The 25,457-nt window shown below is 48.1% G+C and overlaps 1 protein-coding gene across 1 annotated transcript; it reads right to left on the bottom strand.

Annotated features, from left to right (window-relative positions):
* Positions 1 to 18,940: 18,940 nt before the first annotated feature.
* LOC119825713 (WD repeat-containing protein 70-like) lies at positions 18,941 to 20,918 on the bottom strand. The gene is given in 3 exon segments (XM_038346772.1): positions 18,941 to 20,637; positions 20,640 to 20,879; positions 20,882 to 20,918. Coding segments are annotated over 3 exon segments (1,974 nt in total).
* Between the last annotated feature and the right edge of the window lie 4,539 nt (positions 20,919 to 25,457).

Below are 25,457 nucleotides of genomic sequence, written 5' to 3'. Positions count from 1 at the left end.
AGGTCCCTACGTGTGCTGGGGGCCTGTGCTGTACCAGCAGCTGGCCGCAGTGACCTAACCCCACCTTGTCTTTCTAATGTTTTATAACACAGCTCCATAGGACTTCTTGTTACCCGGGGCTTTGCAGGGGCATGACCTCTCTTGGTCAAGGTGCAGAAAGGGAGCAACCTCATCTCATCCCTTCATTTCTTAGACCAGAGTTTTCCATACCTTTCCACCTGAACAGGTGTTGCAGACTTAGCCTTCTCAATAAGGTTTCATTGGCTTCAGTGTGCATCTGAAGACACACACACACACACACACACACACACACACAACACAGCCCTTCCATAAAGGAGGATGTATCTCTCTTCTTTCCATGGAAAAAGCTCTCGCACCATAAATGCCTGGATATCCCATCCGTGAGCCTGGTGAGCCCACCCTGCTGGGAGCAGCAGAAAAGCTCTGAAGGAAGTAAGGTCTGGGCCCGTGGGGTCTGTGGTCCAGAGGAGCAGGACAGGAACCACACATCTCAGCAGAGGTTGGTATTAAAAACATTTGTGTAAAGAAAGGAAAGGGTGAGGACATGGTGCTGCAGCTAAGACTGCATGTGGAACGGTTCTGGGTGGGTAGGGACATACCTGGTGGACTAAATCTCTCAAGGAGAAGGCTGTGTGAATGCCGGGCAGCAGCGGTCAGGAGAGAGACCTTGAATGTGTGTGGTGGAGGGTGAAGAATCAGACCCTATCAGGCCTGGGAGCCATCCCCTCTGACTGACAGTTGGTTCACTCATATAGTCTTTGTTGTTGATTTTTGTTTTTCGAGACAGGGTTTCTCTCTATCTTTGGAGCCTGTCCTGGAACTAGCTCTTGTAGCCCAGGCTGGCCTCGAACTCAGAGAGATCCGCCTGTCTCTGCCTCCCAAGTGCTGGGATTAAAGACGTGCGCCACCACAGCCCAGCTCACTCAGTCTTACAAGACGTTGCCCTGAGCAGAAAGGCCCCCTTGTGAACTTACCAAATGTGCATGTGACAGGCCCAAGGACAGCTGTGGACAGGACAAAGGGGGCCAGACACAGATGGCTTCCTGTCCTGCTTTGCTTCCCAATCTTGCCTCACTTCCTGTTTGCTTCCTGTTCCTATTTCACTTCCTGTCTTTCTTCCTGACCTGCCTTGCTTCCTGTTCTTGCTTCACTTCCTGTTCCTGCCTCATTTCCTGGCCCACCTTGCTTCCTGTTCCTGCCTCACTTCCTGGCCTTCTTTGCTTTTCCTTGTGCCTTGGGTCATGTCCCACTTCCGGTTCCTGCTTGGCTTCTTATTTCTTCTGCACTTCCATCTCGCTCTGCTTCCTGCCCTGCTTTACTTTCCCTCCTGCACCATCCTGTCTTGTCTAGCTTCCACTTCCCACCCTTCTCCCTTCCTCAGCTTTGGTTCTCGCCTCTCTTCCTGTCCTGCTGCACTTGAGCTCCCCCTTCCCCCATGCTGGCTTTAGAGTCATGCAGTCCCTACACTTTCCTAGTCACCAGCCGTGCAGCCTGTGGGACAGACCAGTGGAGCGTCCTCTGAGGCTGAGGCAGAGTGCTGGGGACCCACTTCTGAGTCCCTTCCACCTGGATGTGTCTGCTGTGCACTGAAGTGCAGTTCCCCAGTGACTGCTCACAGCTGGCTGCATTGATTTCTCCGTTCAAGTAGCATGTTTCTGTCTCAAGACCGGAATATAACTATATAACTAAAGCCAAAGGCAGAAGAACCACATAAAAGCAGAGAGTGCTGGATGCTGGTGACCTTTAATCCTAGCACTCTGGAGGCAGAGGCAGGCAGATCTCTGAGTTCAAGGCCAGCCTGATTTACAGAGTGAGGCCATGGTCAGCCAGGGCTACACAGAAACCCTGTCTCACACACACACACACACACACACACACAAAACCAAAACCAAGCAGAGAGCAAGGTAGCCACTAGAGGTCAGGATGAAGGCCAGGATACTAAGCCAGACAGAAACCTCCTGTTGCGAGATCAAGCCACCTTTGTCAGTGCCATCCTTCCCCACTGCAAAGTCACTTGAGGCCCCAATTAGGATTCTGCTGGGTGTCTTTTAGGACATTATTTTAAAAAAGGTCTTCCTTCTTTCCTTCCTTCTTCCTTCCCTCCCTCCCTCCCTCCCTCCCTCCTTCCTTCCTTCCTTCCTTCCTTCCTTCCTTCCTTCCCTCTTCCTCTTCTTCTATGTATGAGGGTTTTACCCACACGTATGTCTGTGCCCCACATGTATGCAGTGCTTGAAGAAGGCGGAAGAGCATCACCATGGGATTGGAGTTGCCAACAGCCACTAGGTGGGTGCTAGAAATGGAACCTGGGTCCTCCGGAACAGCAGCCAGTGTTCTTACTGCTGAGGGATGGCTCTCTCCAGACATTTTTGTTGTTTTTCGAGACAGGGTTTCCCTGTGTAACAGCCTGGGACACAATTTGTAGACCAGGCTAGCCTTGAACTCACAGAGATCTGTCTGCCTCTGCTTCCTGTGTGCTGGGATTGAAGGCGTGCGCCACCGTGCCCAGCCGTATGCTATTTTTGAAGGCTACATGTGACATGGTGAAGCCTTGGTCTCATCTACCGGGATTAGTAGTTGTCCGGGTTTTCTGGCGACTGCAGCCTGTGCTGGTGGGACCGTTTGCTTTGGGTGTCTTTTAGCAGATTGAGCTCTGAAAAGACACATTCTCCCGAAGATGTCCATATAGCCCACTCCCACTACTGTGCTGGGGCTTTGGCTTTTAAGGCCACCTACTCAGAGAGGCCTAGCATGGCCTTTCCCCCTCAAAAACCCCCTCTCCATTTCTTCACAGGACTATCGCTCAGTTCTTCCTGACTCACACATGTACTGTCCACTCCGACCAGCAGGTGGCAGCGTTGCTCATTGTGCTCTCTGTCCTAGGACACAGTTGTCTGATACGTACATATAAAAGCTATATATACATATACGTATGTACGTTTAAAATAATACAAATAATGAAGGCTCAGAATAGGAGTCATCATCTGCAGTGCCGGCCCATGTCCTTGCATTTAAATGCTACAGCTGATTTAACACACTGACTCTACTCCTTTGTTCAAGTGTGGGCAGGTATGGAGGCGCCCTTTAACTGGGACTTTGGAATCCAGAATAGGGAAAGGCCAGTGAAATGAGTTCTGTCCAGAAGAGGTGTGTTTTAAAGGGGTCCCCCCACTGTTTGGGGAAACAGCTAAGGAAGGGCCTATTTTGGCTCCCAGTGTCTGAGGTTTTGGCTGTGGTGCATGGCTCCATTGCTTTGGCAGAGAGGTAAGGACCGAGAGTGGCAGAGGCTGTTTACCTTATGACAGGCAGGAAGTAAGAGACACAGAAAGGGACCAGGGACAAAGTAGACCTTCCAGAGACACATCCCTTAGAGACCTTGTGATAGCTGGTTTTGTTGTTTTTTGTTTGTTTTATCCACTTGACACAAGCTAGAATCATCTGAGGGGAAGGAACCTTAATTGAGAAAATACCTCCGTAAGATTAGCCTGTGGATCATTTCCTTAATTGATGATTGATGTAGGAGGATCCAGTTCACCGTGGGTGGTGCCACCTCTTGGCTGGTGGTCCTTGGTGAATGAGCCATTGGGAGAAAGCCAGTAAGCAGCATCTCTTTGCTTCAATTCGTCCCTCCGGGTTCCTTCCCGGGGCTCCTACCCTGGCATTACTCAGAGATGGACTTGAGCTCTAAGCTGAAATGAACCCTTTCTCCCCCACGTTGCTTGTTGCCATGGTGTTCCTAACAGCAATAGAAAAGTAACTGAGACAGGCCCCCTTCCTCCCAGGAGCCCACTGATAAAGCTAGCACTCTGATCACCTCTCGATTGAGACTGAACATGAGCCTTTACAACATCAAGGTAAAAGGTAAGAATTCCCTGGCCATGCAGGTAAGCGGGGAAGACACAGGAAGCCTGTGCTCTACCAATGGAATGGTTTGCAGGGCAGGAGTTGCATGAAAGAGCTTGGTGATTTCTTTAGAAGTGCTAGGAGAGAGATGGCTCAATGGTTAAGAGTACTGGCTGCTCTTCTAGAGGACCCAGGTTTAGTTCCCAGCACCTACACTGCATCTACAACTCCAGTTCAGGGAAATCCAATTCTTCCTTTTGGCCTGCCTGGGCATCAGGCACACATGTGACATACATACATACAGATAAACTACATGTTAAATAAAAAATAACATCTTTTAAAAAAAGAAGTCATTCTGTCTTCTGACCCAGAAATTTCACACTTAGGTGTTTGCCCAAGAGCACAAAAACATTCATTTATACAGTGACTCTAGAAGCATTCTGCAAATAATGGGAGAGCAACTCCGACAGCCCTCACCTGTGACAGAGGATATGACTAGTCCCACAGGGAGTGCCTCCCAGCAGCGTGAGGTAGCAGGCCATGGACTCACCTCCAGTGACAGAAGCCAGATACAAATGACAGCATGATGCCATCCTCTTGGAGACCCTGACAGGTGAGGCAGGAAGCAGGTTGGAATTTGCTGGAGGCTGGGCCAGGACCTGACTGCAAAGGGGTTCTCTGGAGGACAGGATGTCATCTGGGTTCTGGAGGTGGCTGAGTACAGTAAAGCAATGGCTGCCCTGAGATGGTCCTTTCTGCGGCAGGCTTGCTATTCTCTACAGCTGCATCTAAAACTTCTTAGATTATGATGCTTGCTGAGTAGAGTTTATTTTTTTATGAGTGTTTTGCCTACATGTATGTTTGTGCACTGTGTGTGTGTGTGCGCCTGGTGCCCATGGAAACCAAAAGAGGGTGTTGGGTCCTCTGGGACTAGAGTTACAGGAGAGTGTGACCACCATATGGTGTTGGGAATCAAAGTGGGGTCCTCTGGAAGAGCAGCCAGTGCTTTTAACCATCGAGCCATCTCTCCAGCCTCTTTCTGCACATATTTGAGTCCAAATGATAGTAATTTATGTATACAGTGTGATATGATCAAATCAGAGTCGTTAGCATCTTCTGTTAAACTTTTAAAAGTGTTTAATCAGTGTGTATTTATTTTATGTTTGTGGTATACCTTGAAATATTTTATTACATGCAATACAGAAAACAATGATTTGATCAGGGTGTTTGACATTTCTATCTTTTAAAAAATACTTTTTAAAATTTTTTTATTTTTATTTTTTATTTTTTTAGACAGGGTTTCTCTGTAGCTTTGGAGCCTGTCCTGGAACTAGCTCTTGTAGCTTTGTAGACTGGCCTCAAACTCAGAGAGATCTGCCTGCCTCTGCCTCCCGAGTGCTGGGATTAAAGGCATGTGCCACTACAACCCAGTGATATTTGTCTTTCTTTAAAAAATTATTTTTATGTGCATGTTTGTGCACTACATGTATACAGTGCCCACGGAGACCAGGAAAGGGTGTTGGATCCCCTGGGACTGGAGTTAGAGATAGTGGTGAACTATCATGTTGGTGCTGGGAGTCAAACCTGGGTCCTCTGCAGAAGTAGCCGGTGCTCTTAACTACTGAGCCCTCCCCAGTTCCAGTATTTGTCTTTCTGAGTCTGACTCAATTTACTTCATATGATTATCACCAGTGCAGCCATTTTCCTACAAATGATCCAACTAGACTTTATGGCTGAAAAAATCCCCTTTCTCTCTCTCTCTCTCTCTCTCTCTCTCTCTCTCTCTCTCTCTCTCTCTCTCTCTCTCTCCACACACACAAACACATGTATACACACATATATAAATACACATATAAATACATATATGTGCATATATATATGAGGTATATATGTAATATCTATCTCACATCTTCCTCACGCAGTCCTCTGTTGATAGACACCCTGGTGGGCCTCGTAGCTCAGCCACTGTGTACGGTGCTGCAGTGAACTAGGCACACAGGTGTCTCTGTGATGTACTGACTTAGAGTCCTTTGGGAAAACTATCTGGGAGTTTGGTGTGCCTCGGACACACAATAGGTCTCTTTTCAGTTTTCATCTTATTATGGTGTGGGGAGCCTTTGGACTCCTCAATATGTATAAAACATATAACGGATGGTGAATGGCCTTGTTTGCTTTCTGTTGCTGTGTTCAAACACTGACAAAAAGCAATGGGGTGTGGGGATACAGCTTACAGTCATCACCTAGGGAAGCTGAGGCAGGAGCTCATGGCAGGAGCTTGAAGCTGAAACCACGGGCTCTCTGCTTTCTGCCTTGCTCACAGGCCATCAGCTCCCTTTCTTACACAATCCAGACTCACCCGCCTGGGGATGATGCCGCCCACAGTGGACTGGGTCCTTCTACATCAATTAGTAGTCAAGAAAATGTCCCACAGACAGGACCACAGGCCAATTTGATGGAAGCAATTCCTCCTTTGAGGTCCCCTCTTCCGAGCTGTGTCAAGCTGACGAAACAAAGACTAGCCAACAGGGTGTGTGATCCTGTTTCTGCCATGGAAGCTGTTTCCAGCCTTGCTTTTGGCTTTTTCGGTGCAAGAGGTGGGATTGTGTGGTCCCTGTTATCATTTGCCCTCACAGCCTGCAGGGCATACCGTAGGCAGCAGAGGGCGCTTGCTCACAGTGGCCCAGAGTGGAATGTGGTTTCTTTTTACTCCTTGGCAATAGAATCGGTGTCAATCAAATCCCCTTTTCCCCCTGACCTGTACGACCCATGAAGAGTGGTATATTGTTGCTTCTGAAGACAACTCCCTTTCAACTGGAGGCCTCAGAGCCAGCAGAACATGAATGGTCTACACACAATGACTACCTGGGAGACATGGTTTGCTCAAGACCCCCTGCTCTGAATAGACCTCAGGGTGGCAGGGTCAGGCTATGGGAACCCACAAGGGACCTCTGGGGGGAAGGGGTTCTGTCTGATCAATAGCTGGAATGAAGCACTGGCCTGAACTTTAATAATAGAGCAGGAGAGTCTCCCACAATGCTTAGCAGCTCCGAGTGAGCCTAAAGAGTGACTATATTGGTGACCTTGAGGAGCTGGCACAGCAGCACTATGAGCTCTGAGAGTTTAGTTTGTTTTGGAAAGTCCCGCTTGCTGGGTTTTTAGAAGCTTTATTTTTAATTGTGTGCTGGCACATGCACATGTGTGCATGCCATTACACAGGTGTAGAGGTCAGAGGACAACTTGCAGGAGTCAGTTTTCTCCTTCCACCCTGGGCATCAATCAGGCTTGGCAGCGAGTGCCTTTGCCCGCTGAACCACCCTACCAGCCCAAGGCCGGAATGCTTTTAATTTCAATGCGCTTCTATTCTGTTTTGCATTTCGAGGCTGGGTCTTGTGATGTAGTCTAGGCTGGCCACCAGTTTGCAATCCTCCAGCCTCAGCCTCTGAGTGCTGGGAATTTCAGGCCTGAGCCACCCTGAGACATTTGGATTCCTAAGAGGAAATTGGTGCAAACCACCCGGATTGCAGGTGCTAGTGGCAGAGGCTTGGCACTCAGCAGGGTCAGTAACTGCACTGACGAGATTCACACAGGCTGGGCTTCTGGAGGTGGCTTCAGGCCGAGTGGTGGTGGTGTGACTAGAGATAAGAACAGCCATTTCACCTCCTGTTATGCAGAGAAGGGGAGTCAGGAGGCTGTGGCATTTGTTCTGTGTGCAGAGGGCAAGGTAATGCTGGCCTTGGGTTACTTGGAAGGACCTAGGTTTTAAATTTTTAAAATTGTGTGCGTGCGTGCATGCGTGCATGTTGTAGGTATGTTTTGTGTGTGGTGTGGTGTGTGTGTGTGTGTGTTTTGTGTGTGGTGTGGTGTGGTGTGGTGTGTGTGTGTGTGTGTGTGTGTGTGTGTGTGTGTATGTATAGATGCTGAGGGAGGCTAGAAGAGGGTATCAGATCCCCTGGAGCTGGAGTGGCAGATGATTGTCGTCATCTGACATGGGTGCTAGAAACCAAACTCTAATCCTATGATATGCTCTTATCCAGTGACCGTCTCCCCAGGCCTGGAACTTGTGTTTGATGTGGTGAGTGATGCCATTGGCTTTGGAGCTGCTACCCCTGAGGTGCTGACAGACTGTGGGGAACGCTCTGCTCCACGTACGCATGGTACCTGCCACCTGGCCAGGACAGAAGTGGGATGAAGCCCCCAGAGCAGCCGTGCTCTCCTGGAAGATGCCATACTGTAATGGGTCACCATGCCACACCAATTGAAAGTCTGTCAAGGGTGACAGATCTCAAGGGAAACAAACAAATATGGATGTGGTCATGTGGGAAATGAAACCGTGGTTGAAAGCAGTTTACTCAACAATTATTTTGTTTTTGCGTTTGAGAAAAGAGCTTGCTACCACGTAACTCAGGTTGGCCTCGAATTCTCAGCAATTCTCCTGCCTCAGCCCCCACATCTGACCAATAGTATTTTTTTTTAATTTAAAATTATTTATTTACAATACTTCAGATTGAGACACCATAATTGCATTTTGGGGTTTAGCATGTCCACGGTGCGAAATGGCCCTGTGAAGGTAATGAACACGTCACCTCCTTAACTTCTGTCACTGCTTTGTGTTGGGGGCTCTGAGCCCCTCTTCTAGATCATTCCTGAATCATAGCTAGCTGCTGTGAGGTGGCCTCTATGTTTTCTCATCTTTCTGATCATGTGAGACCCCATGTCCGTATCTCTCCCCAGCTCCCTACCACAGAGGCCCTATTTTGTACCTTTTTTTCTCAGTGTGATTGACATATTTTATCTGCTCTATGCAAATGTGTGACACTAGTCTTTCTGTATAGAGCTGAAGTCACATAACATAACTTCCTCCCGCCATGACCCTGCTGGTGATTTTCATGGCGATTTCAACTGCAAAGAAGGAGAAGTTGCACAGTGACTGTGCACTCTGGGACCCTACATTCACCCATCCTTCCTTGTGCCACCTTCCTCCTTTCCTTCCTCCCTCTCTCCCTCCCTTCCTCTCTTCCCCTTCGCTTTCATTCATTTTAATCCTAAAAGCTGTGCAGTGAGCGCTGCCAGCTCACACCAGCCTTCTGACATCTTTCCCACCAAATCTTCATCATGGTGCTGCCGTGGGTGCAATAGAGGTCCTAGATAGACATCTAGATAGACATCTAGCTCCGGTATGCCCTGTCTCTAGGGTAAAAGGGCCAGCCAAAGAAATATATACCCTGACCCTGAAACTAGAGCCAGTAAAAGAAACACCTTTTTGCCCTGAAACCAGAGCCAAAGAAACACACTGTGCCCCTAAGCATAAAACCAACTAATCCCTGAGCATGAAATCCAGCCATTCTCTGAGCTTTTCCAAGATCAGGGATTGACATCCAACCAATTCCCACCCTGAAAATTTCCTTCCTGGAAAAACTCTGCCCCTAAGAAGCTCTGTATAAACCCTGTGCCTATTCAGACTCCTGGACTCCTGGAGACTCCAGCCACTCCTGGATTCCTCTCCCTCAATAAATCTGTTGAATGAGTTTTGGGTGAAGACCTTTTGCTGGAGTGGAGCAGAGAAGCAATGGACATCTCTGCTGGGAAACTCTCCACAGAGTGGAGCAGAGCTGAGCTGTAATGGCTCTCTCAGAGAGGAGCAGGATTGCTGCATCCCACAGTGAAGCCATTCCCCCACCGGAACATAGCTATAGGTGTGGCTTGACTTCCGACAGACGTGATACCTTTTCCTCCAGAGCTGTAACACGTGCGCTGTCCCCTAGAGTACACGGCAGAAGAGCGTGTTCAGCGGGTTACCAAGGGACACAGAAACAGTAGGGTTGGTGCCATGCTGCTTGTGTGTATCACCTACCTTAGCCCCCTCTGTGCTCTAACTGCTCCAGGCATCGGCACTACTGTCACACCCCATGTCCTGAGAAAAACAGATGCTGTAGGTCAAGGTGACTATCCTCATGCCCTGCTAGCTTGTGGTCATGAAAGGGTGTGTGCAGTGGCGGGTGGCAGGCCCTACGGTTTGGGCCCCCAACAGGACTAAGTACCAGAAGTACTATCTCTTTTCTCTAAATAATAGTTTGTTTCTGTTTCATGGTCTCATGTAGTCCAGAGTGGCCTCTGCTTTGCTACTTAGCCAAGGATGACCTTGAACTTCAGATCTTCCTGCCTGCCTACCTCCCCAGTGCCGGATCTTCCTGCCTGCCTACCTCCCCAGTGCTGGAATGACAGGTGAGCAGTACCATGCCTGGTTTATTCAGTGCTGGGGATTAAACCCAGCCCAGGCCTAGAGATGCATTTCTAACTTGCCAATCAGGCAGTGTTTCCCACACATCTGGAGCTGGCAGGATCAGCCACTTCTCATGGCGGGACAGACACAGCTGGAAGGCAGTCTGCAAGGTGGGTTGCTGGCTCTGCACCTCTGCCTCTGGGTACAAGCTACATCCAGGGATAACCATGGAAGACCCATGTAAGGTGCCGCACAGCAGAAGATGAAAGGCACATAGGTTGTAGAATGTTCCAAGTGTTCAAATGTCACTACTTACAAGAAGAGTTGATATTACAGGAGAGTGTTTATTCAGCAGAACACATCAGTGACAAGACAGAGCTTAGAAAAACAGGAGACAGTAACAATGACTTTTCCCTGGGTGCAGAAAACGCAACGAAAGTGATCTTGTACAGACTGCATAAATAAACAGAGGGGCTGAAACCCCAGCCCACTCAGGAAGGGGTGCAATGACAGGGCATTCTTTGTGCCTCAGGAGTCGGAGTGGCCACCCTCCATGGCTACCGTGAATGTGGAAGAGATCACCCAGGGCAGGTGAAATGGCTCAATTGGCAAAGCCCCTCCCCCTCAAAATTTTATTTATTTATTTATTTATTTATTTATTTATAAGACAAGTTCTCACTGTGTGGCCCCAGCTGATCTAGAACTCACAATGTTGACCAGGCTGGCTTCAGGCCTCAAATTCAGAGGGATCCCCCTACCTCTGTCTCTCTGCCTCCCTAGTGCTGGGATTAAAGGCATGCATCACCATACTTGGCCTTAACAGATCTCCTTGCAGGCAAGCCTGATGATCCCTGGAATCCACGTGGGGGACAGAGAGAACTGACTCCTGGAAGTTGTTTTCTGCTCCCTACACAAATGTGGTGCACGTATGTGCGTGCGCATGTGGGAGCCAGCCATGATAAGCTAAATATGAACAGATCAGCCAAAGGAAGTTCTTTACTTCCAACCATTATCACCTGCCAGAGTAGGACTCAGCCATCGATAAGTTTAGTGGAGGCCTGAATCTCAGTAGTTTACCCTGAAGCAATACCTGGTTGCAGGAAGGACCGTAAACTAAGATTACCTGAGCACCACCCAAGAACAGACCATCCAAAGGAAATGCCTAAAGTTCCAACCACTGTACATAGGATCACCTGCCAGCACACACTCACAAGGACACCCCTAGACAAATGTCAGTTAATAGGGGCCCTGAACCTTACAAACCCCTCATCCCCACCTCTACTACTATAAAAACCCAACTCTAACTGAGCTGGGGCTCTCTGTTTATTCCAATATGTTGGACATGCAGAGAGACCGAGTTTGCAAACTTGCATAAAATAAAGGAAAGGCTCTTTGCTTTTACATACAGGACTTAGTCTCCTTGTTGGCTTTTGGGGCACTTGGCAGATTTGAGCATAACACACACACACACACACACACACACACACACCACACACACACTCATGCACACCGGCAACAACAAAATAACGCAATTAAAAAGTGCCAGGCAGTGGTGGTGCACACCTTTAATCCCAGTCCTAGCACTCGGGAGGCAGAGGCAGGAGGATCGCTGTGAATTTAAGGCCAGCCTGGTCTACAGGAGCTAGTTCCAGGACAGCTAGGGCTACAAAGAGAAACCCTGTCTCGAAAAAACAAACAAACAAACAAACAAAAAGACCTGACTGACATTGTCAAGTCCTCATTCTTTTTCTTATTTTGGGTTCAGAGAAGGAACCTCTAGGTGGCACCAGAGAGCAATGGATCTTTCTTGCTGAGCCAGCCTGGCCGGGGCCACTAAAGAACACGGGACTTGTCCTGTGAGAGACTGACACTTCACTGCTCAGGGTTGTCGCTGCACCTTCAGTCTGAAAGAGCAACCAGAGCCAAGACAACGGACTCCCTAAAGAGTCATCACCAGGTCACACACGGCTGCTCCTTCTCTGGGTGCCATGCTAAGCCCCAGGAGGCCGACTTTGAGCCTTTCCTTCCTCTCACTGAGGCTGGAGAAAACCAGTTTCAGGTCTGTGTGGACAAAGGACCCCCCCCAGGCAATGTTTTCAGCTCCTGAGAACCCTGCCTCTGTGACTGTCTGGGTGTGTTCCTGGCTGTGCTCCCCCAGGCCTACTAAGTACATGACAGGGTGGAAAGAGCCGTCAGCAAGTGGGCTGGTGGGAGCCGCTGAGCACACCAGGGACAGGCAGTGGGTGCAATGCAGTCTTCTCTAGCTAACGTAGTGGGAGCACTATACATCCGAATTATATCAGTCATGGAAAGAAGAGGCAGTTGCTCAGTTTGCGGAAAGAATACAGGATCTTGTGCACAGCAGCGAGCACTTCCTGGGTCCAGTTCTGCCTGGATCAGGGTTGAAGTTCAGTCTGTTTTGTTATTAGAGCGATTAGGGCCGGAGCCTGTGCCCTGGCAGCCTGAACAAGACAAACTTGGTCCTGGGATATCTGTTGAAAAATCCAGGCTTGTGTGTCCCAAAGTAAAGAGTTGAACCAGGGACTCAGGCTTAGAAATAGAAATAAAGATACTATCTTAGTTAGGGTTTTTATTGCTGTGAAGAGACAGCATTGTTGTGGAATATTAGTTGAGGATATGCTCCATTAGTTTATGCTCTGGAATATTTGTTTAATGCAAAGATGTGTTGTATTCTTTTTTTTTTAACAGAAGTGATTTTTTTCTTATTTCTTTTTTTTAAGATTTATTTATTTATTATGTATACAACATTCTGCCTTGATGTATGCCAGCATGCCAGAGGAGGGTGCCAGATCTCATTATAGATGGTTGTGAGCCACCATGTGGTTGCTGGGAATTGAAATCAGGACCTCTGGAAGAGCAGCCAGTACTCTTAACCTCTGAGCCATCTCTCCAGCCACGTGTTGTATTCTTTTATGTTGCATTTGTTTAACTCTGTAACACTGTTACTTTGCTTGACTCAAACACCTGATTGGTCTAAAAAAGCGCTGAATGGTCAATAGCTAGGCAGGAGAGGGATAGGCAGGTCTGCTAGGCAGAGAGAATAAATAGAAGAGGAGGAGAGAGAGAAGGAAAAGGAAAGGAGGACTCTGTGGTCCACCCACTCAGCCATGGAGTAAGGAGGAAGGAGAAGCATATAGACTAGAGAAAAGTGAAATCCCAGAGGCAAAAGGTAGATGGTCTAATTAGTTAAAAAAAAGCTGGCTAGTAACCGGGTGGTGGTGGTGCACGCCTTTAATCCCAGCACTCAGGAGGCGGAGGCAGGCAGATCTCTGTGAATTCAATGTCAGCCTAGTCTACAAGATCTAGTTCTAGGACAGGCTTCAAAACTACAGAGAAATCCTGTCTCAAAGAACCAAAAAACAGAAGAAAAGAAAATGAAAGAAGAAAAGAAAAGCTGGCCAGAAACAAGCCAAGCTAAGGCCAGACATTCTTAAGTAAGAGTAAGTCTCTGTATTTATTTAGGAGTTGGGTAGTGGGCCCCAAAGAGTAAAAAAACCACCAACTATACACCATGACCATGGCAACTCTTATAATGAAAGCATTTAACTGGAGTGGCTTGTGTATAGTTTCAGAGGTTCAGTCCATGATCAGCATGATGGGGAGGATGGCGGCATGCAGGCAGATGTGGTGCTGGAGTAGCTGAGAGTCCTACATATTGCAGGCAATAGGAAGTCAACTGATAGACTGGGTGGTATCCTGAGCATAGAGAACCTCAAAGCCGGCCCCCACAGTGACACACTTCCTCCAACATGGCCGTATCCACTCCAATAAAGCCACACCTCCTAATAGTGCCACTCCCTGTGAGACTGTGAGGGCCAATGACATTGAAACTGCCACAGGCATTTTATTAACAAAGTGAAAACATTCTGGAGAATAGTATGGGCTAGGGATGGAAGGAAATGACCCCAAAGTGCCAGGCTTCAGGTCATGTAATGCATTATAAGACATTTATTGGGTTGGAGAGATGGCTCAGTGGTTAAGAGCACTGGCTGCTCTTCCAAAGGTCCTGAGTTCAATTCCCATGGTGGGAATCACATGGTGATTCAATACACATGGTGGCTCACAACCATCTGTAATGAGATCTGGTGCCCTCTTCTGGCCTGCAGGGATACATTGAGGCAGAATGTTGTATACATAATAAATAAATAAATCTTTAAAAAAAAAAGACATTTATTTACAGAGTATTGATCCTGCCGTATTTGTGTTTCAAGATTTGGTTGTTTTTTTTTTTCCTGCTTAGAGTAAATGGAGGTAGAGAAGGCTTTCCACCATTTCTCTGCCAACTGGTTTATTTGTTAATCTCTAAAACACTATTTTTAGGTTTATGTACTTATTTTGGCTTTTTGAGACAAGATTTCTCTGTGTAGCCCTGGCTGTCCTGGAACTGGCTCTGTAGATCAGGCTGACCTTGAACTCAGAAATTCATCTGATTCTGCCTCCCACGTGCTGGGATTAAAGGCAGTGTAGCACCACTGCCTGCTAGGTTTATTTATTTTATTCTCTATGTATGTGCATGTGCTCACATGTAGGTAGGAACACTCTGCATGCGGTGTCTGAGGAGGTCAGAAGAGAGTGTGGGAACTGGAGTTACAGATGGTTATGAGTCACTGTGTGGGTGCTGGGAAGCAAACCTGGTCCTCTGCAAGAGCAGCCTGTGCTCTGAACACTTGAGCCATCTCTCCAGCTCCCCCATATGCTAATCTTAGTGCTGCCATCTGGGGTCTGTATTTCCCTGTCACCACCATGGTGCCACCATGAGACTTCTGGGCAAATCCCCATTCCTGGGGTCAAGTGTTTCACTGTCTGAGTCAAAAGGAAGGCACAGCAAATCTGTATCTTCATTCCTGCCCAGTTCACCCCAACATTAGAGCAGGAAGCATGGTAGGAAGAAGCCCTAAGCCGTCAGTTTAACCCCAGCTGTTCTCTGCAGTCTAAGATAGAAAAGGGGAAAAAAAAAAAAAACACCTGCCGTGTGTGTTTAAAACGAGCCTTACAGAAGCAGGACAACGCACGGCCAACAGCTACTCAAATAGAGCTTTCCTTTTCTCCCGTTAGAAGAGGTTTAAACGCAGGCTGCTGCTGCCTATGGGCTGGTGGCTGGTCTACATTGGGGCTGCCACGCTCACAACTTTTTAAGCCTCTTAAGTCACACTTGCATAGTGGCTGCCACAGCTCTGGCTCTCACATTTGTATTTATGGTGGGAGCTAGAAGAGAGAAGGAAGGATAGGGTTTGCTCTACCTGTTCCTCTTCAGAAGGAAAAGCAAAACCCAGCTTCCAGTTCCTCTCCTCACAGACCAGTAGTGATGACTGTCTTGTCTCCCACTGGAATCTGAGATCATTGCTCTCCTGGGTGGTCTGCTTGCAGGAGAAAGAGGTGGCCGGTACTGGGGAGTAGCCTATCAGCTTCCCTCAGTGTTTGGGAGCAATGTTTCCTCCTCAGTGAAGAGGATGATACCACAATGGGAGTGGAGAAGAGGCCAGGGGCCTCACAGAGAAGTCCTGCCTCCACCTCAGTGGGCACCTTGGATACCAGGCTGTCTGAAAATGGAACTATTGGGGGGAGGGGGCCTGGTGTCCAGCCTGGGGTCTTGGCATGAGTGCCCTGAGCCAAAAGAGTGTGTGTATTTCCAGTGACGACAGACAGAAGTCTTTAGGGTGGCATAAGGATTTCCCACAGAATTGAAAGGTCTTTCAGTTTTGATGGAATTGTCAAACTTACAATTTTGACAATGGAATTAGTTCATGTGTCCTTAAGTCCTATACCAGACATACTGTTCACATATCATCCCGGTTCTTTATACTTCCCTGCTTTACATAAAAATGTTCACCTCCCATAGCCAGGCAGTGGTGGCTTTAGTCCCTAACCCTAGCCCTAACCCTAATACTAACCCTAAACCTCTAATCGCAGCACTTGGGAGGAAGATGCAGGCGGATCTCTGAGTTTGAGGCCAGCCTAGACTACAAAGTGGGTTCCAGGATGGCCAGGGCTACACAGAGAAACCTTGTCTTGAAAAACAAACAAAAATGTCCACCTCCCACGTATCATATATCTGTCACCTCCCTATTTATATATTTATCAACTTATCAAATATCTGTCCATATAGCTCTATCTATCTATCTACCTTCCACTTCTCTGTGCCATCTATCCATCATCTATCGATCTAATCTACCCATCATCTATGTATCTAAATACCATCTATGTGCCTATTCGTCATTTATCATCTGTCATCTGTTATGTATCTTTGATCTGTCATCTTCATCTGTCACCAACCAACTGTATATTATCTATCTAACGATCTATCAGCCACTTACCATCTGCTTCTACCAGCCATCTACCGCCTGTCTCTCAGCATCTACACATGAGCTCATCATCTGTCTACCTATCAATTGTCTGCCATCTAGCCAGCCGTCTGTGTTTCTGTCTCTATGAATCTGTTAGCTGTCCAGCTGTCTCTTAACTGTCCCGTTTGCATCTGCGTGTCCACAGGGAGAAAGGGAGGTGTCAGAGCCACGGAGGGAGGAAAACCCTGGACTTCAGTGCTCAGATTAGCCCACCCCCCAAATAAGCCTAATGTGTCTGTGAGACCACAGCTTGTGGATGGCATGGCTCCAACTCAGCCCTTTAGTTCTCTGGATCTGCAGAGTGGGTGCTATGACTTGGGTCTGGGGGCCAAACTGGAGCAGGAGTATGCCTGCACCAGAAGAGGACCCCAGATCTCATTCAAGAGGGTTGAGCCACCATGTGGTTGCTGGGAATTGGACTCAGGACCTCTGGGAGAGTAGGCAGTGCTCTTAACCACTGAGCCAGCTCTCCAGCCCCACTTGTGCATATTTCTAAGCATCACATGTGCCTGGTGCCTTTGTCTGTAACTCCAGTGTCAAGAGATTCAATGCCTTCTTCATACCTCCACTTAGTTGCGAGCCTCCATGTGGGTGCTTGGAATAGAAACTGGGTTCTTGGGCTGGAGATATGGCTCAGAGGTTAAGGGCACTGGCTTCTCCTCTAGAGGTCCTGAGTTCGAGTTCAGTTCCTAGCAACCACATGATAGTTCATGACCATCTGGAGTTACAGATAGTTGTGGGCTGCCATGTGGTTGCTGGGAACTGAACCCAGGTCCTCTGTAAGACTGTCAAATAGTCTAACTACTAAGCCATATCTCCTGCATTTTATTTATTTTTAATGATTTATTTATATGGTCGTGGCATCTGCTTTTAATCCCAGCATTCGGGAAGCAGAGGAAGATGGATCTTTGTGAGTTCAGGGCCAACCTGGTCTACAGAGTGAGTTCCAGGATACCCAAGGCTACACAGAAAAACCCTGTCTCAAAAAAAAAGATTTATTTATGAGTATGCATATGCATGTGTTAGTGTATGCCACGTGCAAACGAGTGTTCGAGGAAGCCAGGAGAGGCTTGTACAAATCCCCTGTAGCTGGAGTTATAGGTGGTTTAGAAGTCACCCGGTATGGGTGCTGGGAATTGAACTGGGGTCCTCTGGAAGGGCAGTAAACTCACCTCATTACTGAGTTGTCTCTCCAGCCTTTTGCTCACTTTTATGTGGGTCCCGGGGACTGAACTCAGATCGTTAGACCTTGAGGCAGACACTGAGCTGTGGAGTCCTCTCAACAGCTCCCCCTGTTTATTGTGCGAGACTGGCTCTTGCTGTGTGTGTCATCCAGGCTGGCTTCAATCCCAAAAGCCTCCTGCCTCAGTCTCCTACATCCTGGGATTTCAGGCTGCGTCACCACCCCAGCCTCACACAGCTCCAGCGTTTTGTCTGCTGACCTGTAAGGGAGGATTGTCCCAGTTCAGGGGGGAACGGGGACGTGAGCACAGAGCACAGATTGACTCTGCTCTTCTTCTCGAACACTGCTCCTTCTGTTTCCAACACAACCAGCAAACATAGCGGAGGCTAACAAGCTCACCATGGCCAGGGGGCCCCAAGGTTAGGCTCCTTCCTAATCCTAGGAACCCGCAGCCCTTTACTAATTACTGTCAGGCCCGGTGCGGTAGTCACCTGACTCTAATCGCCATCCAGTCCCTCCTCCCACCCAGGGCTGACTGCAGCATCTGTCAGTTTCAGTCCTTTGAAATTTTTGCTCACCAGGTCCAACATGTCAGCCTGATGCCCCCAGGACTGTGCCTGGCCCACCTCAGTATCCTTTTAGGCTCCCCTCCAGAGACCTGGGCTTCAGGCACAGACCCACCTGACTGCTCCATCTTGGTTCTCACAGCTTTGGCTTTTGAGACAGGGTTTCTCTGTAGCTTTGGCGCCTGTCTCGGAACTAGCTCTGTAGACCAGGCTAACCTCTAAGTCACAGAGATCTGCCTGCCTCTGCCTCCCAAGTGCTGGGATTAAAGTCTTGAGACACCACCTTTACATTTTTTCTCAATTAATTTTTATGTGTGGGTGTTTTGCTTGTATGTACATCATGGAGGGGGGGTTGCACCCCTGGAACTGGGGTTATGGACAGTTGTGACCTGCCATGTGAGTCCTGGGAATTGAACCCAAATGCTCCTAAGGACTGAGCTCTCTCTCCAGCCCGGCCCTCTTAACTTTTTTACTGACCAGCAGAGGGCAGGTCGCACTGAGCCTTGTCTGTGTGCCTTCCTAGGCTGGATTCCTTAACTTCCCATGGGCCAAGCAAGCATCCCCAAGGTGTGTAAATGGTAAATGTTTATTGTAAATGGTACCTGCTGAGGAGAGTCTGCCACCAGGTGTGCACTAAGGGACTGATTGCCTTTTTTTTTTTAAAGATGTTTTTATTTGATAAGCGCTGAGGTGGGGAACACTGCAACCTGCCTCGGGCTCCGTGCACACAGCTCTGAACTCATAGTCAAATCTTACGTTTCTTCGACTCTGGTTCATGCTTCCAGTCTTCATCATCGGATTCCACTTGGGCAAACATGGTTTTGTGCTGAGTTTTGGAATATGCCGGCAAAATCCAATATGGGTTCTCTTCTGCTGCTTTGGCGTGACGCAGAATGGCTTCCCGGGGATTCCTGTCGTCCGCCCTGTCCAAAGCAATGTTTTTCAAAATGTAGGATGACAGGGTGCCCCCGTGGGCTCCAACTCGGCCACCATGACCTGGGCCTGCTACAGGAGGTTCTGGCTTGTGTGACTTCAGGGAGTCCAGTCTGTCCCTCTCCAGCTGTTTCCTCGTACTTCGTTGGCGGGGCTCACGGAACATGGGCAAGGCATGAGGGGTAATGATGTAGTCCTGGGTTTGGATCTCAGCTTGTTTTGCCTTCCGTTGGGTTTTAGCCACACATAATTTTGCTCCCCTCTGACTTTTGTTGGGGTCGTAATATACTTTGGCCAATCCGTTTCCAGTTCCAACCATGATCTGGTTCAGCTTTGGATGCCAGAGGCAGCGGACAACGCTGGCATCTGTGATGTTGGTCTCATACACCCTTTGGAGAGTCCTGCGCTCGAAGGAGACAAGCTTGCTGTTGCCACATCCTCTTTGAACAGAAGTCCCAGTGACTATGAGTTTGTCATCGGGACTGAAACAGCAGTCGGTCATTGGGAACAAGGTGGGGAGGTCTGAGGCCGAAAATAATGGCTTATTAAATTGTCTGACGTCCCATAATTTTAATGTATCGTCACCTCCGCGGGAGGCAAGGACATTACCATCATAGGAGAAAACCACACAAGAAGTATCTGTGCCTGGGTCATGAGCCTGTTTATAGTGGAATTCGGGGTGAACTCTCAGGTTTCGATCCCAGATCTGGATGCTTCCATTCTGGCAGGCGGCTGCCACCAGATTCCCATCTCTACTGTATGTACACGCAGTGGGAATGACCTTTTTACCCTGCATCATCCGAGGTTTAAAGACACTTTTCTGCTTCTTTGGATTTTCGACTTCCCAGAGTCTTACAGTTGCGTCGTCTGAGCAGGTCATAAACTCTCCTCTTACTCTGGGATGCCATGAGCCAGTACAAAGCATCGCCGTGTGACCCTTGGTATTGGCCATGTCGACAATATACTGGTCTCCTTTTATACATTCCATGACTTCAAGACCATCTCTGTCAATCACCTTGGCCTGTGAGCTTCCAGATACGACAAGTATCATGTCTCCTGTGTTGCTGTACTGTAATGCCTTGATCTGATGGCACTCACAAGGCTGAAGGGTTCGAAATGCCTTGAGGGAAGAAGCATCCATTCCAGCAAAATCCCAAAATTTAACACCGTAGTCATATCCTCCAGTGACCAAACGGGCCCCCGAGGGATCCAAACCCCAAGCAGACACCGTTTTAGTGCCATGCTTCAGTGTTACCTCGTGCGAGTCGGGAATCCTCAGGACAGGGCTTTCCTCTTCTCCTTCATCCTCTGAGTCATCATCATCATCATCATCTTCTTTTTCTCCTTCTTCACCAAGAGGCAGAGGTAAAGGACGAAGGATATCTTCGTCCCCAGTATGAACTGGCTCCCCTACCGTTTTAGGGGGTAGAGGAGGGCCAATGAACTCGTCATCAGATGAGTCAGAACTGCCTTCGTCGTCGCTGCTGCTCGCGTCCCTGGAGGTGGCTGTGAGTGCTCTCTGACTGCCCTTGAGCTGGATGGTGCTGGTTCGACATCTTCAGTTTGTTTTTCTAAACGCTTTTCTCTGTTCATTTCTTCCTCTTTTTCTCTTGCTTCCAGCGTTTTCCGGCTTCTTTCCACAGCTGTCCTTCGAGTTTGCTCAAACATGGCCTCCAAGTCAAATGTGCGAGCTTTCTTCCTGAAGGCTGTGAAGCCCATGGTGATGGGCAGCTGAGGGTCGGCTCCTGCGTGTCTGTGCCTGTCACTTCGATGGGTCCCGAGTGCTCCATGGCTAACGGATCCCCACAGCCTCTGCCGAATCGCCAATGCAAGCAGCGCGCCACTCCCAGCAAGACTGACCTGATTGCCTTTGTCTAAGAGGAGAGAGACAAAATTGAGACAAAATTCCAAGAAGCCCAAACTCAAAATCATCCCTGACCTTCACCCCCTAAATGCTAGGCTATAGTGTGTGCTAGGAGACCTGACTTGGTTTTGTGACCTGGAATTCTGTAGCCTAGTTGGCCTTGAACTCAGTGGTCTGTCTCAGCCTCCCAAGTGCTGGGAGGCAGCGTGCAAAGCTTGATTGTCTCTCTCTGTGTATTTCTCCCAAACTTGTGTGGGCAGTAACCTACATGGGCCCCACTGTAGCCATGGGTATAATATAGCCCACCACAAACACATGAACTAAATTAAAACCATGCATGGAGGGATACATTTTTAATCCCAGCACTCAAGAGTCAGGAAGATCTTTGATTTGAAGTCAGCCTGGTCTATAAGAGCTAGTTCCAGGACAGTTTTAAAACCACAGGAAAACCCAGCCTCAAAAAAGAAAATCCAAATAAATAAATAAATAAATAAAATAAAAACTCGGTCAGAAATTGGGGTTCAAGCTGAAGGTCTGAAAAGCTAAAAAAGCCAGTTACTGGTTCTTAACATTTACCTCAGTCTGAAATGGTGATCCTGCCTTCAGGAATCTCAGAATTACACTGTCTCGGAGAGCTCTCTCCTCCCCTTTTATATTCCTTCCTAAGACTGAGATTAAAGGCATGCACCACCCGGTTTCTATAGCAACTAGCGTGGCTACTAGGATTAAAGGTGTGTGTTACCAGCCGGGCAGTTGGGTGGCGCACACCTTTAATCCCAGCAGCACTCGGGAGGCAGAGGTAGGCGGATCTCTGTGAGTTCATAGGCCAGCCTGGTCTACAAGAGCTAGCTCCAGGACAGACACCAAAGCTACAGAGAAACCCTGTCTCAAAAAAAAAGTGTGTGTTACATTGCCTGGTCTTTAAGGCTGGCCAGTGAGGCTGTTTTACTGTTTTACTCGCTGATCTTCAAGCAAGCTTTACTTGCTAAAATACAAATGAAATGCCGCTATCATTGTTAAGATTTGTTTGGAGGCAGTCTTACTATGTCCCTTCAGCTGACCCCAGACTCGCAGTGATCCTCCTGCCTCCTTCTCTGCAGTGCTGGGGTGACAGGCCTGTGCCACAGTTAAGCAGGGCCTTTTGCTTTGTTTTGTTTTTCAGACAGGGTTTCACTCTCTATACTTGGGTAGCCTGGCATTTGCTTTGTAGATCAAGGTCTGACTGCCTTCAGGTGTAGGCCTCCGGATTGCTGGGATTAAAGGCATCTGCCACCCCTGCCCGGGCAGACTGACTTCGTTAGGGTATGGAATTTTCTAGCACTGACTCCAGGGATCTGATTGCCATGAAGTAAGGGTGAAAAGGGAACTGCTTGCTCCGTTCTTCAGGTCAGCAGACAGAAAGCTACCTGTCCAAAGCCCCAGGAGGCGTGGCTCATGCCTCTCACCTCAACACTTGGCAATAGAGACGGGAGGATTAGGAGTTCAAGGTTATCCTTAGCTTGACAGAAAGCTGCAGCTCTTCCCAGGCTATGAATGTCTATTAAACAATAAACCAGGGGGCTGGAGAGGTGGCTCAGAGGTTAAGAGCACTGACTGTTTTTCCAGAGGTTCTGAGTTCAATTCCCAGCAACCACATGATGGCTCACAACCATCTGTAATAAGATCTGGTGACCTTTTCTGGCCTGCAGGGACACATGCAAGTAGAATGCTGTACACATAATTAATAAATACATCTTTAAAAAAATAAAAAATAAACCAGTGTTGCTGTTGTGGTTCACACCTTTTAATTCTAGCACCTGAAAGGCAAAGGCAGGGAGATATGAGTTCGAGGTCAGCATGGGATATACAGTGAGCTCCATGATAGCCAGGGCTCCCTGAAGAACTCTATGTTCTTTCTTTTCTTTTTTTTTCATAACTTATTTATGTTTATTTTATGTTCATTGGTGTTTTGCCTGCATGTATGTCTGTAAGGGTGTTGAAACCCCTGGAACTGGAGCTACAGACAGGTGTGACCTGCCATGTGGGTGCTTGGACTTGAACCCGGGTCCTCTGGAAGAGCAGCCAGTGCTCTTAACCACTGAGCCATCTCTCCAGCCCCAAGACCTTGTTTTCAAAACAACAACAACCAAACTCCAAAAATGTCTCAGCAATTAAGAATGCTTGTTGCTCTTGTAGAGGATTAGGGGCTCAGTTCCCAGTACCCCCAGTTCTCTCAACCATCGATAGCTCCAGTTGCAGGGGATCTGATAAGCCCTTCTGACCCCCATGGGTAGCAGGAATGCACACACATGCACACACTTAAATGTGGAATCAAAACACTGGTATGCATGAATCTACAGGGGCTAGAGAAGTAGTTAGGAGCGCATCCAGAGGACCTGATTTCAGATCCCAGCACCCACATCAGGTGGCTCACAGTATAGTTGCTGGGATCCACTTGAACCTCCAATTCCAGATCTGATGTCCTCCTTTGGCCTCCATAGACACCTGTGCACGTGTGCCGTATACTCAGACACACACATCAAAGAAAACAAGCCTTAAAATCCCTGTAGCTAGTAAGGTCAAAGCAGAAAAAATATGCCCCAATGAGGTTGTCAAAATAACGTTAGTTCTGTGTGGCCACCAAGGTGTGTGGAGCAGCATTTTGGGATTGTAGAGCTGTGGGTTCTGCGAGGAGATCCTTTGGTAGCTGATGGCCTCAGAAGGGGTGGCTGGGATTCCTTGTCTCAGGAATTGGGAAGAGCTGTCTCGGCGTCTCTTGGGTTTTTACTCTTCCCTAGTCAGTGTTTATTCCTCACTCCCGTCTCCAGCGAGAAGAGCTGTTTCCTCCACTCTAGCGGACTGACTACCCACCTTGCCCAGGCTTTACTTTTGTGAGACTGGGGGTTGAATCCAGTGCCTTGCACGCGCTAAGCAAGTGCTCTACTGCTGAGCTGCTTTCCTAGTCTCATATAAAGGCGATCCTTTTTTTGTTTGAGATCGCATCTTAGCCCAGCTGGTCTTGATCTTGCATAACTGAGGACAACCTTGATTCCTGATACTTTGGCTTCTATCTCCACACCACTAGGTCTCCAGGCCTGCACCACCAGGCCCAGCAGTGATGGAGGATTCTCATTGGCTAATAAACAAACTGCCTTGGCTTTTTGATAGGGCAAGATTTAGATGGGTGGAATAGACAGAACAGGAAGAAGGAAGTGAGGTAGATGGCTCAGTCAGATGCCACGCCTCTCCTAAGTGAGATAAATTGCCCTGCCTCTCCTCTCTGGGGCAGACTGTCATGCCTCTCCTCAGTGAGACAGATGCAATGGAACCAGCCACCAGGTCAGACCGTGCTGAATCTTTCCCGGTAAGACACCATTCGTGGTGTTACATACATTATTAGATATGGGTTAGTCAAGATGTGAGTAAGAGGCTGAAAGTAATGGGCCAGGCAGTGTTTAAAAGAATACAGTTTCCGTGTAATTATTTCGGGTGTAAAGCTAACCATGCAGGAGCCGGGCGGGACGAAAAGCAGGCCTGCCCGCAGCTCCTCACTACACAGCAGCATCTCGGTTTTTCTAGCTACCTGAAATGACACTCAGCTTTAATGGGTCAAATGAACATTTGCTTGCTGGCCGTAGTTGTTAGGCATAGACCTAGAGGAAGATGCTCCGTACAGCAGCTGGTGGAGGGTCACACTGAAGGGAGGAGCTCCAATGGCTTGGGCTGGAGCAGTGGTTTAGTAGCAGAATGCTTCCCTTGTGTCTTAGGGTTTCTATTGCTGTAAAGAGACACCATGACGGTGACTCTTATAAAGTCCTTCACTGGGGAATTCTAAGCAGGAGCTCTACCACTGAGTGGCAACCTTAGTCCCTGCCTTCAAAAATTTTTGATTGATATTTTATTCATTTTGTTAGAATAATTTAAAATGTTTCCTTTATGTGTATGAATGTTTTGTTTGCATATATTTCTTTCTTTCTTATTTTTAAAGATTTATTTATTTATTATGTAGTATGTAGCATGCCCAGGTGTCCAAGGCATCCCAGATGTCTGGTCCCACACTTCTGAGGGTAAGTCCCTGACATCAACAGAGGAGGGGAGTACATGCTGGCTCCATCTGGAAGGGTGGGCACAGTGTTGACTGGGACAATCTATTGTTTTATTGATTCAGAGAGACCATTGTAGAGGACTCTGCTGCAGGACATCCTGAGACAACCATCAGTCCCTGGGACATCTTTAGGTGGCGTCAGTCAAGAGTGGCCCTGACTTCCACATGTGGTGGCCGGGTACCTCTCTTAGGAGGTGATAGGGAACCTGGGAATGGGAAGGGACAGCATGTGGGGGGGGGCAGAGATCAACCTCTAGATGACTGCCCGTGTGTGACCTTTCTTCCTTTCCAAAGAATGTTGAAACCTACACACATGTAGGCAAACACTGTGCACATAAAATAAAAAGACAAAAGCAGAAGAATCGAAGCGGTTATCTCCGT

Source organism: Arvicola amphibius, chromosome 10 (assembly GCF_903992535.2).
Source record: "Arvicola amphibius chromosome 10, mArvAmp1.2, whole genome shotgun sequence".
Lineage (NCBI taxonomy): Eukaryota > Metazoa > Chordata > Mammalia > Rodentia > Cricetidae > Arvicola > Arvicola amphibius.
The sequence above is the reverse complement of the archived record's forward strand: the minus strand, read 5'-3'. Positions and strand labels throughout refer to the sequence as shown.